At 39.7% G+C, this 22500-nt stretch overlaps 1 protein-coding gene across 1 annotated transcript in view; it reads right to left on the bottom strand.

Annotated features, from left to right (window-relative positions):
* LOC104276726 (AT-rich interactive domain-containing protein 2-like) overlaps nucleotides 1–21687 on the bottom strand; it is a gene marked incomplete at its 5' end in the record, with an annotated part of 22722 nt that extends 1035 nt beyond the window's left edge. Inside the window, 9 exon segments of the mRNA XM_009873149.1 lie at nucleotides 1276–1367; nucleotides 1457–1580; nucleotides 4471–4556; nucleotides 4656–4794; nucleotides 9759–9907; nucleotides 17685–18853; nucleotides 18856–20532; nucleotides 20897–21096; nucleotides 21553–21687. Of these exon segments, the coding sequence (XP_009871451.1) occupies nucleotides 1276–1367; nucleotides 1457–1580; nucleotides 4471–4556; nucleotides 4656–4794; nucleotides 9759–9907; nucleotides 17685–18853; nucleotides 18856–20532; nucleotides 20897–21096; nucleotides 21553–21687 (3771 nt within the window).
* Nucleotides 21688–22500: the final 813 nt, after the last annotated feature.

The following is a 22500-nucleotide window of genomic DNA, read 5'->3' as shown; positions in this document are numbered from 1 at the left end:
AAGACCCCTGGGATCATCAAGTCCAACCATTAACCCTACACTACAAGTTCACCCCTAAACCATATCACCCAAATCACAGAAATCACAGACTAATTCAGGTTATAAAGATGCTCTGGAACTTCTGTGGTCCAACTCCTGCTCAAGGCAGGGCCAACTCCTTTCTAGATCACATTGCTCAAAACTATCTCCTATTGGGTTCTGACTATCTTAAGAGTAGAGAAATTGCACAGCCTCTGTGGGGAGCTTGTTCCCGTGTTCAATTGACCTTTGTGATTTTATTTTATTTTTTTAGTCATGATATCTAATCGGAATTTCCCTTGCTGCAACCCAACCTCTGCTCATCCTTCCATCACGCTCTCCAAGGAGAACTGTCTTCATAACAACCCCCAGCAAGGAAGCTGAACACAGCAGGAGGGTTTCTACAACCAGTATCAAAACTCTTCTGTTTACAACTAGGAAATTCCTCCCTATCGACATTTTTCAAAATACAGCAACTTTTGGTTTTGAAGACAAAATTGGTAAAAATTTCCAATAAGAATCTACTTCCCCTGTTACGAAGCTGAAATAATATGAAACAGAACCAAAAAAGCCACTCAAGCTTCTAAGTTCTTGGAAAAAACAGAAGTAGCACACATGTAAGTATGTAGTTACAGACACAGTAAGTCACTGCTACTCCTTTTGCACCTCAAAGAACATTTCCTACTTGGTTCTGCAAGTCAGTAACGGTCTATTTACTTACTGCAGGATCTTCTACAAGTGAGAGGAAAGCTGACCGAGGCATTTATTCGAGTTAACTCAAGTTTGGAAAAGAAAACAACAGGGAGGTGACAAGTCTGGAATGCAACTGTGTGTCACCCCATGACTTCAGAAACTGTTCCTAAGAGCTCATTCGCCCCTTTCTCCAGTTGAGATAAAAGGGTGCTGCCAGTGGGAAGCTGCTTAAAGAAGAATTATTTTTCAGAGTCATGTGGTACTGCCTTCAGGCAGGCAAGGGACAGACCCACAGCAAAGGCTCCTCTCATCTGTTTCCAAAAATGTCACCTGTCAGATTTACCAGACACATTTCAAAAGCCTGGATCACAAACACTGTCTTAAGTAAGATGATGCTGCGCACTTGCGTGGGGAACTAAACCACACAGAACCGAGAGAGAAACTACTGTCAATATACTTACTGGGTTTTTTTAAAGTGCAAGTAAAATCCACCTAGTGTTCAGTACTTAAAAGAACAGAAACAACACTGCCTGCTGCTATTAAAGAACCACACAATGTGCTTACCTGCGACCACATTCTGAATATTTACCAATATTTTTTAATATTAAGGCAGCTGTTAATCGGATGTGTTTAGTTATTGGTCCCTCTTTTTCATCCTACGAAAGAAAAGAGGAAAAAATAATGCAAGAGCCTCATTGAACAACACAACAATTAATACATAATACTTAAGTCAAACAATACTAACTGTGAAATCTCTGAAGACAAGGTTTCTTGATCCCCTCCTTAATGCCATTAGGGCAGCACTCGGATGATTCACAATGGCCTTCTGTGCTCTGGGAGTAGAAGCAGTACCCCCTACAGCTGGCTGCCTGCAGTAGTAAAGAAAGGATTAATAAAAAGAAGCTTAGTAGCACTTTCTAGAAGATTAACAACTCCGAAAATTTATTTTTTAACCCATCTGAACAGAGACACAAAGATTCATTAATACTCAGTTCTGATACGTGATTTGCCTTTTGTTTCCATAGAGATAAACCGTACTGCAAAGCCTTCTGAAGAGTCAGGAGCCTTAGACGAAAACATCCCACTTCCCTCGAAGAAGTACTGCTCATCACCCGTGACACTTGTGATGGAAAAGTAATACATTGTACTAATGACACAGCCACTTCCTGAGGTGTACCTATTTAAAGGAATGTATTTTCAGTCAGGCTTTAACAGGAACTCTGATAGCAGCTATGCAAATGTCATCTGAGATTTGGCCACACAATGTCCTTAAAATACAGCTTGGAACTCATTGGGACCCCGACACACTAAGGCAATGTAAATACATATTAGCTGTGGTTAGTGAGGAGTAATACGAAGGAATATGACTGAAGTTACGATCTAAGATATAAAACATCCCATTGCTAAAATTGGATCAAACATCTTTAGGATCCGTTACCTGTTACTGCAGCTTTCAGACTGAGATTGATAAATTAAGCAGAGTATTTTATGAAACTGGTACAAACAACAGCAGTAAATTCTCCATGTGCAATATCAACACTGAAGTCAAAGCTTCAGTGTAAAACTGGTATTACTCAGACAACTAAAGTTCAGAATGTGTAAATATGCAAAACTTCCTTTAATGGGTACGACTCATCATGTCATCTCAAGAACAGTCACTCTGCACTCTCTGAAGTAGGCGTTGTTTTACTAAATAGCAAGCGATTAAGTGAAGGAAGTGGGCCTAATTAATGCCTACAAGTTGATTTGCTTACACAGGCTTCACCTCGGTGCCAGTTTTTAAAGTTGTTTCAGCTCTATACAGCAGTTTAGTCACATGGACTGGAGTGTATCAGCACTCATCTGTCTGATGAGTTTCCAGGACTCAACAAAAAGTAAATTAAACCAAAACCTTTCAGACATGACCATGTAAGCAGACTTGAGGTGATGTGCTGGAGCTTATGGCTTCATTTTACAAGCCCTGAGAGCAAATTATCAAAATTATCAAGTCTTGTCTCCCTCATGTAGCCAGGTCCTCCCTTCAGTTGTGCAAACATTAACTCTGTGGGTTACACATAACATACACTCAAAATATATTTGTTTCTTCATTTCTTTTTTTGGTAAAAGAGCAGTAATAGAGACATGAGGGACGAGAGTACAAGTAATGGGCAGGGAACTTCCGTGATTTCCCAGAACAGCTAAGTGCCTTAACTGCCGTGAGTGCTGACAGAGAAAGGTCTCATCTCTTCTTTTCATTCCAGCCCACCTCCTGGTATGGAGTGTGACTGACTGTGAAGCACGTATATTCCACTCACCTGGCAAATGCCCTTTTCTGATTTTTTTAAAAAAATATCAGAACTGATTCACCATGCGATCAGACAAAAACTAAAGCTAGTTCTCTCACTGCAAGCAGTGCACAGCCACAAGAAGGAGCAAGGGAGGGCAGGGAGAGTCAAAACATCCTACTTTGAGTAGCAGAATGCTCTTATTTCAACTTATATTCCGAAATCACATCCTTAAATATCTTGTGATGCTGCAGTCTCAATGTTTCAGCAAGAACTAGTTATGCAGATCAATTCCTACTTTCTAAACCTGACCTAATTAAGGAATTCTGCCTCAGAAGTGGTGGTGGTGGGGATATATACAAATGTTTTTTCCAATACGACTACCTGTGCCAATTTTCAAGAAGCCTGTGAGGACACAGAGCTACTGGAGGTGTTCTCTGTGTGATGGAACACTTCTGAAAAAGCAGAGTTGAGATCACATCATGCTGGTAAGATGGTATCAGCCTCACGCTTCTCACTTACCAAGTATTTAAGACTACATTACCATCATTCTGCATTTTGTGATTTTCAGAGGTCTGCATGTAGTTCAGAGTCATGAAACAAAGCATCGTAACGCAACTGAAAGTCTGTGTCAGAAGTTTTTTTCAGATTAAAAAAATAATAAACAGACTCCCAAACTAAATTTCTCAGCTTTCATACTCAACTTTCTCTGCTGCCTCTAGCAGCTTGGTAGCAATTTAACTAGCCGCAGAACAAACTGCAAAAATCAGCCTGGGACCACATGATTACACCTTTAGCTTGCAACAAAGATGCCAGTTAGGTACTAACAAAGACCTAGTCTTAGTACGCTTATATGACTAACTGAACCCTGAATAACTCCAATATTGAGCATAATCATCTGCACAATCCCACAGCTCTCCAATATTAATTCCAGATGGTTGAAATAATTTTGAAAAGGAGCTACAGTCGATTCCAGGTAGTGGCAGAAAATTAGAAGACTTAGATGAGTTGATATTTATTGTGTTTGCTTGTTTAAAGTGTATTATGGAGAGTCCCTCGTTCAAATTAGCCCAGATTTAGCCCACAGAACTGAAAGCCATATAGCAAGTTACAAGACAATCCACAACACAACAAATAACTTTCCATTTGTATTATAAGCACTTTCTTGTTACGATAAAAGTTATAAAATGCTGTCCAGTTGGGAAAAATTAGGAGCATATGTTGAGAACAAGGTTCCTCACAGAGTACTGACCCATGTACCTTAAAATAATTACCTGTTCTATTTAGGACAACTGCAACCACACGTCCCACATAAGAATCTATTTCGTCTTTTGTCCATTTTATCTTACTATAATGGACCTCAAATCTTCTAACTGTTAGAGAATCTACATATGCAGAATTTAACCTGATAAACCAAGTTATCAATACACGAATTCTTCCAATAATTTATGATTCTCTCATTTTCTCTCTTGGTAGTGAGGGTCAGGTCTCTTACTTATTGGCAGGCTTCGGGTTTCCTGCTTGTCCATGTTCATCTTGCTTTAATCCCGCAAGCAAAGCATCTCTGGAACAGTGCTTATCCTGTGTGGGGGAAAGAGAAAGACAGTGAGAAAGGCGTGTGAAACTTTACCATGAAATCCCTACTATTTTCTGAAATTAGACATGAAAGAGAATCTGCACCTGTAAATGGGTAATGAAGGAAAACCTCTGCCGCTGGAAAGGTTCACATCCCTCCCATAAGCACTGCCCCGGGTAGACGTCTTTTCCTCCGTGTTCAGTTGCTGCATGATAGAAAACCTGCGATGGCGTCTGAAACCACCTATGAAAAGAGAGGGAGAGGAATTTAAGTTTGCTTGGGTGTTTGGTTTTTTTTCCAGTTAATGGTAAAGCACAAATATCACAAAAGTAAGCCAAATACAGGTGAAACATTTTTATTTTCTGAAAAGAGACATGCGCTAATAAATGAAAAGTTGTAAAATTTTAAAAGGAAAAATACGTACATATATTACCAGTGAGCTACCAACAAATGGCAATGTGATTTTGCCAAGTCCAATTGAAATATCACGGTTCTGTTCTCGTATTTATATTTTACCAAGAAAATAATGCACATTAATTCCAATAGATCTATTCTCTGCAATACAAGTAAAATATAGTAATAAACTAAAAACACCGAGTTTAATGTTTTCCTTCTTTACTGGCACTCATGCTCAGACACTTAAACTTTAATTGGGAAACAGAGATGCGCACAATTCACTCAATTTTGCACACGTCAAAACTGCTGGAAGAAGAGATTAATCTAAAGTTAGTGCTCTTCAGCACCTGAATTCTAAGTATCAGGAAAATAGCTAGATATCCTTTCCTGACATATGCAGACGTTGAAAAATGTCACTTATGCGACTCTTTTTAACTTTTTCACTTAAATCACAGAACCACAGAATGGTATGTGGTGGAAAGGACCTCTGAACATCACCTAGTCCAACTCCCTGCAGTAAGCAGGGACATCTCAAAGTAGAAGGCCAGGCTGCTCAGAGCCCCATCCAACATGGCCTTGAATGTTTCCAGGGATGAGGCAGCTGCCACCTTCTCTGGACAACCCATTCCAGTGTTTCACCAAATTAAAACAACTTTCTGAAACCTCAAACTGAGCATTTCGCCTTCTGACAGCCTCAAAGCACAGACATGAGGTATTTAGCAATTTAAGTGTTTCCACACCAATACAAAAAATGCAAGTTGTCCTGTAATACTGGCCCTGTAATACTCTTGACAGTATATTTTAAGTTTTCTGCATGTTCTGTTTGGGGAAAACACAGGCATGACGTACCTTACAGTGAGGGCTTTCTTCCACTTCAGAGTGGTAGAAAAGTTACAACTCACTGTGAAGGCCACCTCAAAATACTGGTGAACCAACAGTTCTCAGATCTGCATTTTCAAATTGTCATGTAGACAAAATATGTGTTACTGTAATGCAACAGAGAAGAGAAGGCTGAGAGGAGACCTTATAAATGTCTCTAAGTATCTGAAGGGTGGGTGCGGGGAGGATGGAGGTGGATTCTTTTCAGTGGTGCCCAAGGACAGGACACGGGGGCAATGGGCACAAGCTGGAACACAGGATGTTTCACTTAAATATGAGAAAGAACTTTACTGTGAGGGTGACAGAGCACTGGCACAGGCTGCCCAGGGAGGTTGTGGAGTCTCCTCCTCTGGAGACTTTCAAAACCTGTCTGGATGCAAACCCATGTAAGGCGCTCTTAGGCGATCCTGCTGTAGCGAGGGGAGTCCCTTCCAATTCCAACAATTCTGTGATTCTGTGCTATCAGATGGTAATGGAGAATCTCTATATTTAAAAAAAAATTAAATGAAAATACTGAATGACTCTAAGTATTTGTGTGGTTTTTTTCTAGTCTAGATACCCCTTAAAAACAGATCTCAAACATTATAAATTACATCCTTACTTCAACAGGGACAAAATGCCCAAAATAAACAAAAGGCTTGGCTGCTCGTAACTCATTCCAACTACTCCATCTCATCAACATCCACTTAAGGTTTGGACAGAAGAGGTCTAGAAATCCAGTTGCTGCCATTTGGGAAGTCACTACCACCAGCCGTCCTGCCATACTCGCTGGACGGATGTCACTGGCCTCATTGAGGGGGGAACACGGGCACCCACCTCAGCCACATCAGTTCACGTGCCAGTGAGTGAGTTCCAGTTAACAAGAGAAGTATTTGCATGAAGATGTCTGACTGACCTCACCCGGCTCAACTGCGCCAAGAGGGAGCTGACCTCCAGCCAGAGACTCAGCGTAAGCAGCCAAGGACGAAGCAACATCTGAAATCTACAGTGGTCATTTGCGGACAAATTCAAGTCAGACCTCTCGGCAGATGAGCAGCAGATCAGGAGATGCTTTGATCCAGTCACCTCCTTCCACATCCTACTACTCCTTTTGAGAGCTCCCACTATGCAAACGCAGCTGCAGTCTATACGTAGGCCTAAGCGTACAGGTACAGTTACCTGAACCTCACAAAAGTGTCGAAGAGCTGATTTCACCTAGAGACAAGTCTCCATTATAAACCCAACCCCACTGCAATAACCACCCGTAACACAGCAATTACCTTCTGCACAGGCAATATTACTCTTTTAAAAAGTGTTCATCTTTTCCATGCCAGTCAGCTCTTACTGAAGGGAAGCTGGGGAGGAGAAATACCTGCCTCTTGTTCTTAGTCCAGACAGCCCATAGCAGGAAATGAAAATGAAATGTTTTACATCTACATTGGCTCAGCAGAGAAAGCTGATGCTTTCGCAGACAGAAAGGTATCTTTCCACAACAAAGGGGAAGTCAGTATGTAAACTTCATCAGCCTGGCACAAATCTACTTATGAATAATTCTTGGCACTGATAAAACAATTTCATGGCATAAGTGAAACCCAAAATATAGTTTAAAACATTTTACTCAACATGGCAAGGCTTTAAGAAAAATAAAGCTGTTTCAGCGACGTTGGCTCCTTCATTGTATAAGATATTCAGTGTTATACCTCACTCATAGATCTAAGAAAATTCAGATTTACTATCATTCTGCAGAAAAATAAATCTATTTTCCTTAAGGAAACACTTAAGCATAATAATATAATAAGAAAAAGCTCAAATACTGAGCATACGGTCTGCTGAGTGTAGACTCATTTCCCACTTAATTTCTCCATCATTCTGTTTGCTGAACCGAACATTAAACTAATAGCTGACCTGACAGGAGTGGAGATTCAACAGCATTTCCAATTTGCTTTTTAAATACAAAGCAATTCAAGAGCAGACATCTCTGGCCTACCTATGAAACAAAATAGCAGCTTTTAAATTAAGCTGAATACAATTAGCAGTGCTTGCAGACAGCTGCACTTCAAGGGGAAACACCTTCTTGCTGTTACATCCTCAATACAAAGCAGTGTGATAAATGACACCTTTTAGAGTTTTCCTTCCACTTCAGATACTAAACCTGAACACATCCCTGAGAGGCCAACCATTACAACTTTTTGCATAATAGGGCCAGTCGTCAGCTACTATTTACAGACTTACTGTTGCATTTTATGTCAAACTCTTGATATAATATTCCCTAATTTAATTCTAAACAACTAAACAGCAGAACTCACACTCATGCCACCGGACTGTAGCTCACTGCAGCAGCCAAGTCATTTGGTAGGAAAAGAATATGCTATTTTATTTATTCACGTTTATTCTGATTCTCGATAAAATGTTTTTGGAGTTCTTCGAACTTACCTGAATAATATTTTAAGACAGACTTACAAAAAGACTGATAACATAAGGTAATCATAATTGAGTTGCTCTTCCTCCTGCCCCAAAATTTGTCTGTACAAATATTGACGTCCTAGTTCCCATGTGACATTGTGCCACGGTTAGATGTCACCCCAGCCCTACACAACTCGTCCTACATGACTTTAGACTTGGAAGAAAGTTGGTGACTAACTTATGCTTCAAAACTGTAGATCAGCCAACTCTTCAAGGTACAGATTGGCAAGGCTTTGGCTAAGAAAACGCCCCAGTTTTTCATTTCCATCTCAGTACAAGCCATCCTTGTCCCAACAAAGGTGTTTATGCATCTACTGTGCAGCCAGCAGAGCATGGTTCTACGGTCATATTTACTAGTAGTAAAGAAATAAAAAGTAAAGCCTTACACGTATTTCTTACATAAGCAAGTGTCAACTACCAAAGAAACAAAAATCACTTTTAGGGTGAAAACAGGGCCATGATTTAAAAAGCGCCATTTCTCAACAGTACCAGTCAGAGTTCTACCTAAAATTCTTATGCCTTGCATTAATGATCTCTGAATTATGTTTGTAAGGAATGAAAGAAACAGAAATTACAGCTGCAGGGGTCTACCAGCTTTCTGCCAAATTAGCTTGTCTTTATGCTCCCTTTGTCTTGTCCTACAACAATGAAGCATCTCACCCTTTTTTGTGCCCACCCTGTATGTTATGCAATTTTTCTCACTGTTTTCGAAGCAGCTATGTGACAACTGCCTTTGTTTCACCAACCTGGACCCTTCACTGAAAACCAAACATATTCACAAGCCTACATTATTTTAAAAACTAGTGTCAAGATACACATACTAATAACAAGGGTAGTGCATTTTCTGAAGACTATGTCAAAAAATCTGCTAGCTCACTCGTCTGTCTTTTAAGAACAACAATTAAAAAGAAGTCTATTTGTTGCTGTCTTGTCTTAAGGGTAAACTCCTTTTTATTTCCTTTTGTGACAAAGGAGTTCTGTGGCACACAAATGGCATAATACTTACTAAAATTAGTCATAATCTAAATAAGACTTTGACCAGGATGTAGGAGTGCAACACCCTGCTCTTGCAAAACTGGAAACACAAGAAAGATTAAAAGCTGAAAACATAGGAAAATGTCAAGACGTGCTTTGTAACTGGAGTACATAATTAGTTTTGTATTTGCAACACAGAAAACAAGCTTCAGAGCTAGGAATTTTTTTCTTTTTAACTTAAGTACGTGGCAATATATTACTGAAGAATCAATATATTGCAAGGAAGCCATGTAATCCTCACTTCATGCTCAGACCTATAATTAGAAGAGTTAGATATCTTGCACTTCCCTATCTCACCTTCAGCTTCCTCAAAACTCTTCACTTTTTCTTTTCCCCACTGCCAAAGTATAAGGTAACTTCAGGAAACAGAATGGACAGAACTTGTCCAATCACCTTCTATATACAAGCATCTGCTACATATTAGTAAAAGGTAGTTAAATAAAGGAGCCATTTACTTTTTACAAGATTGCCACAGACACATGAAGTTCTGTCCAGGTTTTTTCATCTGCTCTGCATGCTGACTTGCTGCAGTGTAGGCCGGGGGCTGCAAACTGATCTGCTGGCCCTGTACTTGCACTGTTGGAATCGACGTTGCAGGTGTGCTCTGTAGAAAAAAGGTAAAACATGGTTTTAAACAGGGCTTACTTCAAGACTTGACACACAAGTTCACTCTTTGTTCAAAGATTTTTTTTGTTTTACATTTTAACCCATCACAAGTTTTCAGATTTTAACACCTTGAATAAACATTAATAGGCACAATAACATGAGGGACAGACAACTTTAACACTGTAGAGATTTCTAGTATTCAAATTACTAAACATTATGTCCAAATTCAAACACAGAATTATGACTGCAAAGGAATTTCTCAAGTGCACTAGTGGAGCAAAGGTTAGCATTATTTTGCAAAGGATTTATTTGTTCTTTAAAGAAAAAGAAAAAAATCAAACATGCAAATTCAAGGGGTTGGAGTATCATCAGCACTGGGAGTAGTTTGTTTTCTTATGTAAATGTCGGAGAAAACATTGCTAAAACAAGTAAAATGAGCACCGATACATCTAAACCAGCTTTATGTTCTTTGAGGAAATGTTTTTTTGTGCTGCATCTGTGGAATTCTTGAACTGCCGCATTAGTACATATCAGCCTGTGTTGCAGAATGTTTAAAAGAAGGTAAATGGAACAATGCTGAAGCAACACTACCAAAGACCAGGTGGCTAAAACATACCACTTTATTTATAAAAGCCTGGCAAATTATTTAATTCTCCAAGCCCTTGTAAAACCAGCCAGCATATGTACCTTTATACGGAACACCACATGCCAGAATACCTAAACATGCTGTACAACTTGTACACAGTGAAATATAAACAAGTCAGAAAGGAAAAAGATATTCCCCTTGCTTCCTTGCAATACTACAAGACACCTATTTTAACAGTGAATAAAAATTATCTTAACAGTGACCTAGAAAAGACAAGAACAAAGCCAAAATATGTCCATTTCATCTGTTTTTCTCAGTAACAGATACTGAACACTGGACTTCTCATTTCTAAATGGTGTTTATGGCAGAATACTGGTTCTCTTATTTTTTTCCTGGAAGGTTCCAGCCAGAAACACATTTATAAAGATGATGACAACAAAAAAATTAAGGTTTTGAGTATTATCTTGGAAAGAAGACCTAATATGCTTCCCTACTGTTAAAAAAAGGAATGCACTCTTCAGAAGAGACCAAACAAAGCTACTGTGTTTAACTCTGTGTTAAAGCATACTATAAAAGAAGCATTTTCAAATGGTACACACCACACTTCGTTTACATCTTTACAGCTGTTACTGAACAATTTTAGACTTTAACTGTAAAAAAACCCAAACAGTTAAGTGCCACTTCTAAAATTTCATTTGCATATCGATCTTCTGTTTTCTTCCTGCTGCTCTCTGTTGGCACTGTGGACAACAGTCACACAAGGTAACAAGTTAATAAATATCACAGATTGTACAAGGCAACAACGGGACAGCAAAAAAGCCTCAAGACCAAAACTATTCCCACATTCAAGCACAAATCCTGATAAAACTCCCGCACGTGGCCCAACTACAGCATGATGGTTACAATCTGTGGGGGGGGCAAGTTTTAAGAAAGGACTCGAGTCCATTAGTCACAGCTACAAAATATTTTGAACCCATAAATGATTTTCATCCGAAGCCCCCATAGCTTTGTACAGACGGGGTAACGAATCTTCACAACGTGTCTTTTAACAGAAGGTAAACACAAGTCAGCCTTTTAATGTCCCTTCACAAAAAGCATTTTTTAAAGTGCAGCTAAAAGTAAAATTGTTAAGTGTCAGCAGTACAGCTCGTTTTGCAATTTTCATTTGGCACCTCAATACCAACACCTTATGATAGCCTTTATGTGATTTTTTTATACTTATATAATTTCTGTCTCATTTAATGTGCTTGAGACAGAGTGAGCTTAGCGAATTATTTCAGTACTTTATTTAATTCTCATCATTCAATGTGGGGTTCATACACTATTTACTCCATCCTAAGCAAACCCTGCAATTAATCCAGAATTATGAATTTTCTCAAGGGTTTTTCTGGCAAGCTTTCCTACTCATATTCAAAGTTTTTAATACCATCTCATCAAAAATTTGCTTATTTTAGACAAGGCGGTCTGAGGCATACAGCACAATGTTACATACTGAAAACATAAGAGCACAGAAAATGAAACAAAATTTCAGGACAAACTGGTAAAATTCAGTTCCCGCTCCAATTTCTTTCTAATATTTTTATCCCATGAGGAAAAAAAAAAATTTGAAACGTGTAAAATAACTGTTGTTGTTTAGAATTCACTGACTACTGCTGCACTGCAAAGTACTTTCACTCAAACTTGTAGCATTATGTGGTTACAACTTCCAAGTATTTTTATGCCAAATCTATTGCTTGCCTGTCAGCTGGGTCAGTTATATTTTAAAATCAATAGGTAAAACAAAGATACATGTGTTTTCCTAGATTTTATTTCAGAAACATAACTTCTACGATCAAACACCTCAAATCATTCATTCAAGAGATCAGACATACTGCTAAATTTTTCATATTTTTCTCTCCTCTATTTTTATGTATCAGTTGATACACAGGATGTAACTAAAATTACATATAACCTTTGTTTTTTTTGAAATAAAACTCCTTTCCAGAAACATATCTAGAAATACTTGCTATGTGCTATCTAGCATACAGTACTGACACACAATGATTATGTAACCTCAATTATTTTTTTAACATATGGAACTACAACAGACATTTAATTTTTCCTACATAAAGACCATCTTCGAGAAGCAACACTGAAAGAAAAACTTTCCCCAGTGTCACAAAATTTCCTCATCGAAGCAAAAAAAAAAAAATTAATGATTCCAGGTTCCTCAAGAAATCAAGCACCCAGCAACCCAGTACACCTGAAAGCACTTCATGGCACCTTTTTAAAATCAGATTAGACCCCTCCACGATACGATGTGCCACAGTCAGCACTTGGTGCTCTTGCAAATCGGATCTCGTTGGGCCTCGGGACCAAAGGGCACCTCTGGCAGCATCACCCATCTCACCTGCATTTGCACTGAACTCTTAAAACCAGATAAACACAAACCCTTAATGCCTGAACAGCCTCCTTACAGACCAGACACCACAGCCTACTCTTTGTGAGTAAAATGAGCTTCTGTATCTAGACTGGGAGACTTTAGATGGAGATTGCGGGGGGCGTGGGGAGAGGGAAAGTCCAGCATATTCATGACAAATAAGAGGAAAGCTTTCTGCTAACTAAAAATGCCACTGATTTATTTCTATGCACAAGAGCTCGTCCATTTGGGCGCACAAGTTCCCTTTGTGGTAGCAACAACAATCCCTATGTCTTGGGGCCAGAAATGGTCTCTTCCTCCACAGAACCAATGGTGCCATTCCTTTTATGTATTGATAGACAACTCTATTTTACCATACCTGATCATTTTATTTTAAAGTTTTCCTGTGCCATCAGCAAGAAAACACATTGCATCCCAGTGTGATGTACGTCCTGCTGACATACGGAGCCATGTGCAGTTTAAAAGCACGAGGCTGCATTTTTTTCCTCCCATCATTACTATGTGCACAACCAAAGTAAATACATTTAACAATAAGCAGTTAATTATTATTAGAAATGTTTTTTAAAGTATTATAGCATTTACAGTTTCATATTACAAAAGTCTTATGTTTAGCTTCTTCATGATATTGAACATATATAAAAAGGTAGCCTACAAGATGAAAATGAATATAGTGAGATTTGAGCATGAGGAAGGGGTCTGTGGGTGAGTAGACACCAAAATAAATGTTCTCCTCTTGCTAGATTGCTGACGTTTAAGCCTCCCTGCAACAGTGCTTCACAAGGGAAGAGCAGTAAAAGCACAGAAATTCTGTGTTTCAGTACTTCCAGCTGAGAAGCTCATTTGCTCTGTAGCTAGGAATGAATTACACCTCCTGGAGCTACACACCTGCCTTCTGGGGAACGGTAATTCTCAGCTTCCCAACCAGGAAGAGAGCAGGAGCAAATGGTTAGGGCAATACTCACACAGTTTTTGCCACTTACAGTTCCACACAGGCATGATTCAAGTGAGCAGCCTTAAGAAAAATAGGCATTGTTTATGAGGGGATGACAGTGATGAGCAGGGAAGCGATTACTTTATAAAGCCAGATAAGGCCATTTAAATCAGATTCGCTCACTTCTAGGAACCTGGCATGGTATCAAAGCATTCTTTCAAAACCCAGACCAACTGGGACAAATCAACATGGTTATGTTCAACAGATGTTTTGGAGGTGCTTGAAGAGGAATAAGAAGTGGAAAAGAAAAGAAAGGGAAGAGGTAGGTAGCCATCAGTCTGGCACAATGTGTCTAAAAAGCAATAATCCAGGAACAGGGAACACCAAAATAAAAGGAAGCCAAGAAAGTAAGGTGCCAGTTCTATCTCCTCTCAGACTACATTTGAGGAGCTTACAGAATACAGATAGGAGATATAAGGAAAAAAAAATTGCAACACTGTATCACATGTTCCTCTTCTGATATAACCCATACACCCAGAGTGCAATTTTTTATAAAAAATAATAATAAAAAAATTCTTTTTAAGTCACTGTATATGTAGTTATTTTTCAATGAGTTCTGCTGTGGTGTACAATTAACATGATATAATCACAGGTTATACACAGACAACACCCATACTCGTTCAACTGGATTTCAATAGCACTACATGGGCTGTCCCATAAACAGCAAGTATATGATTTTCATTCTTTTAGCAAGCCACTTACATCAACGTTTTTTCCCCCTCAAGCGCATATAGTACCAGCCCATTTCAAACTACCATTCATAGCACGACACAAACCTGCTCTTAACTTTCACATTCCCTTAAAGATTATCTCACTCCTTTCTTGCTTTCTGCACTTTTCACATTGCCGTTCCCTTCCTCCCCTATTTGTCTGCCCTTCCTTATCTTCAGCTCAAGCATCTTCCCTTTCTCCTCTCTGCAGTGCGTGACAAAGAACCCTGCTGTCGGTGCATAAGCAATATTCTCCTCCCTCTTCTGCCCTCTACATCTCCTTTTCCAGCCTTCCTGTTGGATTTTATTACAAATTTTCTCCGTCTTTCTCACTTCTCTGAAATACACGCTCTAGTTTAAAATACAACTTTAAGATGATAAGCAAACAGGAAATCACACACTAACAGCTTCAGTAGCTATGTAATTCTGCCACAGCAAGTATCTCTTTATTCCCTGTCTGTCTCTCTTGGGTTGTATTTGTATTAAATTTCATTGTCTGCAGAAAGGACCGTGTTCTGCTATTTCTTCTGCCAGACAGTCAGTATACATTAGGTACTGCAGAGGGGATAAAACAATGCAGCTGCTCAAGTGAAAAAACTGCTCCTTAGCTGCTGCCTTTTAAAAAGTCATGGACAAGGAAGCTCCTTCTCATACAAGGAAGCCTCTCAAAATGGGAGGGAGAAAATAGGAGATTATATAGGACCTAACCTCAAAACAAGTCTTCAGTAAGATGCATACCAAGTTCATGAGAATTTGGCTACATTTTAGTATTTCTGCATGTTTTAAAGATACTCCTAAAAGCAGATTCAATACTGGAAATACTTGACATCTGCTTTTCCAGAAAAACAATAGCTATTGCAGCTGCTCAGCAGCTTTGGAGAAGGGGAAAAAAATAAATAAAAAAGCTGTCCAGAACGGTTTTGGTACTGTTTATAGTCTAACATATTAATTTTAAAGGAGTGGTAAAGATCCTTAAAAGTCTTAAGCCAAACTACGATATTCCCAGTATCTGAACTGTGTGCTCTGAAGCGGCTTCCATCCTAAGTCAGTACTCCGTGCTAACATGACAGACACAAACAGCCATACATAACGGTTAAGGCAACTAGCTAACGAATTAGATTGCTCACCAAAATCAAGACTAATTAACTCCATTTCTCCTACACTTCTGTAATTTTGAAGAAAGGAAGAGCATCCTTCAGAGAGAAGAATAAGCTAACTTCAATGGAGGCAGACATTAAACCAAGTTACTTTGATGTACGAATTTGGCAGCTGGTAGCATTTCTGTTTGCACAGGTAATGCAAAATGTAAAACTATCACTGGTTGTGATATTAGCAATAGCACAAGAAAGAAACTATCAGCACAGAAAGTACCTTTTTCTGTTTCTTTTTCCTCTATTATCATGACACATGTTATCTTATGCGCATGAAACAGTTAATTGTATTACCCGCCTCAAAAATCAGGAAGTCTGATAGTTTAGTAGCTAGTTGAGACACAACTCAAAATTCTTGTCAGGCACAGCCAAGAGAATAAATAACCACAGGTAATATTTATTCCATTCCAGAGACATAACCATACCATTTTCTATTTCAGCTAAATCCTTAGCAAAGCTGTAATAGAAATTCAAACTGTGTAATAGCTCAAGACACTCATGGTAAAAAGCAAGGCACAGCTAATATATCCACACTACAGAAAATCCCTGTGCTGCCTACAGGCACTTTCATTTTGGTCAAAGAATTTCTAGTAAGAACAAAGATAAATAATGTATCTGAAATATACAGATCTCTGTCCGATAAAATCTAAGTGAAAATTTACAAGTGAGTTCAAAGACATTTTAAGAATGTATTTCTGTGCGGTATGGCAGTTAAAAGAAAAAAGTAAAAAAAGAAAAAAGAAAGAAAACTTGTTAACTGTTAGTCCTGATTCCTGACAACTACAAGACTGAAAGTCAAAAGAGCTTTCAACAGAAATCTAACCTGACACAGAAAAAATAGTAGCACTAGCCATCACTTGTCCAATTTTGAGTTCTAGCTCTGTTTTAAGTCCATAACATCTATACTTGCTACCTTGTCAGAAACAAACTAAACTTCAAACAAAAAAGGAAGAGAAGAAACAAAAGGCCTGTCTTACATCAAGGTCAAAACGCACTAAACATACACTCAAGACTTCATTTCCTCTCTCTGGTCTGTCAGAACTCTGTGACTGCCAGACCTACTCTTCCATTGGTTTTGCTCCTATTCAGGTTAGGAAGACTCTTTGGAGAAGGATTTTCTGGCCCTGTACAAAAGTAAAATAAACTCTAGAGACTGGAATAATCTCAAACATGATTATTTGTATTTATTGATACTTACATAAATGATGGCCATACCTCATTTCAAGTAAAACGTTAGGGAGGAACCACCTCCAAATGACTAAAAAAATAGTTGGTCAAGGAGGAAAAAAAAAAGCTCTCTCCAAAATTTGTCAAATAGAAAAAAACCCCAAACAATGCTTATTTTATCATTTAAATAAACATGATAAATACTTTGTAATAAACAAACATAAATATATCAACAAATTTACAAGACAGTACTTTCTCCTGCCTGTAGTGATCCCCTGAAGCAAGCCTTTGAAGACCACCTTTAAATGTTAAGAACTTCAAAACTCACTTCAGCAATCCAGATGCAGTTGCAGTGATTAACTAACAAAAAAAAAAAAAATCACACTCATCCCTCCAGAAGCAATAATGACCAAGAATAAAATGCAGAACAGTACATATGACCATACAGCAAATCCTTGTTGTTTTCAGAACAGTTATTCCTTTAAGGAAGAAATCTGTGAGCAAAAGTTTTTTCCTTACTGTGTATAATCAAGCTATAAACTGTTTTAAATTCCACTGTTGTCACTGTCATCAAAGAAGCATGCAAACATTAGAACTTCAGTCCGCGGAAGAGCAGAACCATCATTTTCTGGATGTTTTAAATACCATCGAGAGATCCCAACCGAGTTCACATTGTTGCCTGCGTTATTTCATCACAGTATTAAGTCAGAATCACAGTTAGAATAAACGTAAAAAGAACACTGCAACATACCTGTGTGGCCATGCTTTGTATGTACGTGGTTGGATGCTGCTGCTTTTGTTGAACAGCACTTTCTATTGCTACTTTCGCTACAGTGCTTGGATCCGCTCCAGCTGGCACAGCAACCATAGTTGCGCTGCAACCAGCGTTGTTGGGGTCACTGATTGTAACAATTCTAACTCCTACTTTATTTGGAATTCCTGGAACAGTTTCCCTGTCATTATCCTCTGCTGGCCTCTTTACAGTTTTGCATTCTGCTGTGCCATTAGTAGACCGAACTTCGGATGACAGGGTAGACTGGGACACTCTAGGTCCTGAGTGTGGAACTGCTATGATTTGATGCCCCTGTATAACAGAGGCTGTAGATTGTGGTGAGACAACTACACTTGGGCGTTGCTGAGGCACATCTGAATTCAAACTTGAAGCTAGAGGTCCATTAGGTAAATCAGTGTTGGTACCACTAAGTTGCTGGGTTAACAGTTTTGCAGCCTCCTGTGTACCGCTTACAACAGGTGAACTACTCAAAGTTAATACAGGCCCATTAGAAATTCTTTCCCCTTGATCACCTTTGGCAGTATCTTGCTGCGTGGCATCCAAATTCCCTTGTTGTTCCACTGAAGATATCTCACCATTTCCTACATGATTGGAAGTTTTGTGATTTGGAATGTTTTTGCTCAAATGAGAACCATCTCCTTTATCAAAATCACAGATTCCATTAACTAGGGGCTTCTTCAAATCACTTTTAATTTCCTGTGTGTCCATTTGTTCAAAGTTCTGCTTTCCAGGAGCTCCGTTCTCACCCATTTCTAATGACGGCCCATTACTGACTTGTGAGCACTGATTGGCCTCATTCTGAGTTTTCCCTGAGTTAGAAGGAGGTAGACTGGAGTCACTATACTTTCTCCCATTTAAAAGACTTCCCACCTGCATTTCATTTTCTTTTGCATCCCCATTGCTGGTGTTTGCAGCTCCTCTTCGGCAGGAAGGATTCTCCATAACTTCAATTTTACGTTCGTGAATGTGTAAACCTGTTGCTTCCTTTGCCTCTTCCTCCTTTTGGCAAATTATTTTATCACCTTTGAACGGGGGAGCAGCAGTACACGGTGATTGTCCAGCTGAAGGTGCTTGAGTAGCTGGAAGCGTTTGAACCTGCAGCCCAACTCCTGTCTGTGCTCCACTGCTGGAGCAATGATTTGAGTTGCATTTCCCTGACTCACGGTTGCAGTAGCAAAACTCGTATTTGGCACAACTGTTATCGTAACCTGGTTGCCAGTAGTCCCTTGGAAAATAGTCGCTGGGCTGTTCGAGATCAACTGGCCTGGCAATATCTGCAAATTAGAAATGGGTACTGTTTGTACTGCTCCTTGGGGCGGGATCGCACCCGGGACCAGCTGGACGTTTTGCTGCCCGACCAGCAGCTGCTGAGCTGGAGACTGTCCTTGAACTCCGAAACCTGGTGCCTGGTTATTGGCCATCTGATAGACCACCTGAGGGCTTGGAGCTCTCGCATTATTCGGTGGAGGAATCTGTGGAGCTGGGAGAATAAGCTTCCCCCCGGGAGTCGAGGGGCCTCTTTTCGGAAGAAGCAGCTGTTTTATCAGACTAGACTCACCAGAGTTAGGCTGGCCAACTCCTGTACTAGCTTGCTGTGACTGAACTTGCATTTGTATCGGTTGTTGTACCTGTACCTGCTGCTGCGATGACGCTGGTGAATGTTGCTGCTGCTGCTGCCTCTTTACAGAAAGCATCTGGCTGACAGTAGGAGGGGGTCCTTGCGACTGAGGAGTGGTAGATGAAGACGACATAACTGTAGGGACTTGATTATTCGTAACCGGACCTGGGGACGGTGAAGAAGATGGAGTAATGCTTGGCTGCCCAGTCAACTGGACAGTCTGACCAGCGGGAATAGAGGCTGGATTAGCAAGCACGATCTGATGAATGGCTGGCGCGTACGTCTGGCCTTGCTGAGCGGGCTGGCTCACAATCACTACGCTTTGCTGGGATGGTGGTGGAGGCTGCTGCTGTGGCTGCATCGGCTGCTGTACCACGGCAGGTGGAACCTGCTGAGATGGCAGGGGCTTCGGTGCGATGTTCTGAAAGCCCACCCTAGAAGTCGGTGGGCTTTGGACACCCGCAATTGTAACCACCTGCCCAGCTGCTACTTGGAAATTTTGAACCGTGGTGGCCGAAACGATGTTGGACGCAGAGGTTGTGACGTATTGCTGGGGTGCTATGATGACCGTGTCTTGTTGCTGGTTACCAGCAGAGGACTGCTGTGACGATGTCTGCCCAGGTTGTGACGACGTGCTGATTAGCTGCTGACCCTGTGAAACGGCTGAACTGCATGCTGGTATGTTTTGTACTCTGCCAAATATATGACCCTGAGGTACAGCTTGCTGAATTACCGTAACAGGAGTGCCTGAAGGTATCTGTCCCGGTACCACTGCATGCAGCGGAGACTGTTGTTGAATTACAGGTTGGTGGTGAAGCAACGTCTGAGAACTAACAACAGTAACAGACGGCTGTTGTCCCGTAGTGCTGTGATTTTGGTTAGAAGCTTGCGGTGCTCCTCCTACAGCAATAGTAACAGGAACTGCAGACTGGGGAACAGAGCTCTGTATTACTGTGGCCTTCACTACCTCACAGGGTATTGGACCTTTATTTTGGATAACAGTCACTGGAGCATTTTGTTGCTGCTGTGTGTGAAGAGAAGGATTCTGTGGAATTCTAGAAACAGTCTGTGCCACAGTATGAACACCTTGAATTGGAAAAGACATCTGTGTTGCTGTCAAAGTTGAAGACTGGTTAATAGGGGTCCTCTGATAGTGATTTCCTACGCTTGGTAGCCCATGTGGGATTCCTGTTGAAATAAGCAGAGGAAAAGTTTGGAAGCAAAAATTATTTCAAAATGCATTAACATAACAGATTTTAAAAATCCACGGCTTGGATTTCTAATTCTGTTTCTCTTCTCAGCTATGCTGCATCTGAATTAACGATGTGGCAACAACAGTTTGCCTGCTGAGTGGCAAGTTCATGGGTTTACATGTCAAACACCAGAATGGCTTTCAAGTACATACTACAATATTGTTCCTAACACTATTGAATAAAATTAATTGAAACACGTGGCCCCCAACTTGCAACACTTCCAAACTATTTTCCAGAATTTTTGTCTTTATCATTTCTGAAACAATGCGGAATACTCAATATTGAATTAATTTAAAAACCTGCTGGCGAAGGAGACGAAGACACATCAGGAATTGAATCAACCCGGACAACTGGGGTAGACGGAGCTGGTTGCTGCTGATAGTACATCTGAATGGGAAGTGGTATAGCTCTTCTCTTCACCCCTACCACATGTATGTGTGCTTGACCATTGTTACTTGGATCTTCTACTCTCTTCACTGTATGATTTGGAAAGACAGTTCTGCCAAACACAAGATATATCTATGTTAATAAACACAATAACTCAGCTTTCTTAGTTTTTGCTCAATTACTCTTGTGTGCAGAGTAACTAATGCCTGTCTCTTTACAATACAGCAGGATTCTCCAATCGCATCTGAGTGTCCTCATTGAGGACTAGCAGGTCCACCAGATGGTTGGCCAAGATCTCATAAAAGCTAAGGGAAAACTATAATACCCCCAAAAACTACTTTGGAAAGAATTAAAAGGACTGTAAGCAGAGAAAAACCCCTATCAAAAGCTCTGAAGTAGAATGAAATAAAATTAAACTCTAAAAATTTGTTTCAATTAAAATTCCAAAACTGCATATCTTTCAAACTCAAATCAGAAGATCTTTCTCTTCTCAAAGAAATCTAAAGCTACAGATCTTTATTAAGCACATACAATTCTTTATTTATTGTTGCATGAATTTTTGTCTTACCGCAGACATTTATAAAATCCAGTTGATGTCAGGATACCACCTCGAGCTAATTTACTACACGTAGAGAGGTATTCAGAGTACATTTCTGCTCGAGAGACTGAGCAATCAAGATTCACCTCAAAATGTGCATTCAACCTGAGGATGAAAAAATAAACTATGAAGCAAAATATAGATAAATTACTTTTAAAGGGGTTGTTAAATCACTTCTGGGTGTAACAGTTGCTTTTGATACCTGATAACAACATGGAAAATGGAATTTTAGTGTACTGTCTTGTCAAATGCCTATTCCCTACTGTCTTCTCCTCACTGCTTAGGGGTCCTATGTGTTTAATCATAAACACACGCGGTTTTAGATGCAACATCATATTTGCATATGTAATATGTAAAATACTCTTTAAATATGCCTAGTTTACTGTATATTCAGAAACAAACCCCAAATGGAATGCATTGTTTAGTGACATCTCCCTCCCACAGCTCTATTCCTATTTCTCAATGATTCTACTTTAGCAAAAGAGGGACTGAATGCTATTCATCAGAAACTTCTGTCGGAAGTCAACATTTGTATCAAACACAAGATTTTATTAACCGATCTGCAAATGCAGTCTTACTTTAAAAGACAAGTAAAACCAGAGATAGAATAACCATCTCAACCCTGTTATTCTTACAGAGGTAGGAAGGCAAGAGGGAGGGGACTGACATTTTAATAGAGTATGCACATGCGCACACACACACACTCTCTCTCTCTCTCTCATTCCTGGAGTCCCACACCACAGAGATATCAATGAAATCCTTGAACAACCTGTTCTGCCTAACATTCACTTCCCACTGAAAGAAAGTATTTTTACCCTCTACAAATTCTTCACAAGCACACAAGACCATCCAATCCTCAACCAGGAAGCTGTGAGAGAAGGAAACACTTCACAGAATCATAGAACAATTCAGGTTGGA

The sequence above is a fragment of the Apaloderma vittatum genome, unplaced genomic scaffold, assembly GCF_000703405.1.
Source record: "Apaloderma vittatum isolate BGI_N311 unplaced genomic scaffold, ASM70340v1 scaffold4500, whole genome shotgun sequence".
Taxonomy (NCBI): Eukaryota; Metazoa; Chordata; class Aves; order Trogoniformes; family Trogonidae; genus Apaloderma; species Apaloderma vittatum.
This window is presented reverse-complemented; position numbering and strand designations above follow the sequence as displayed.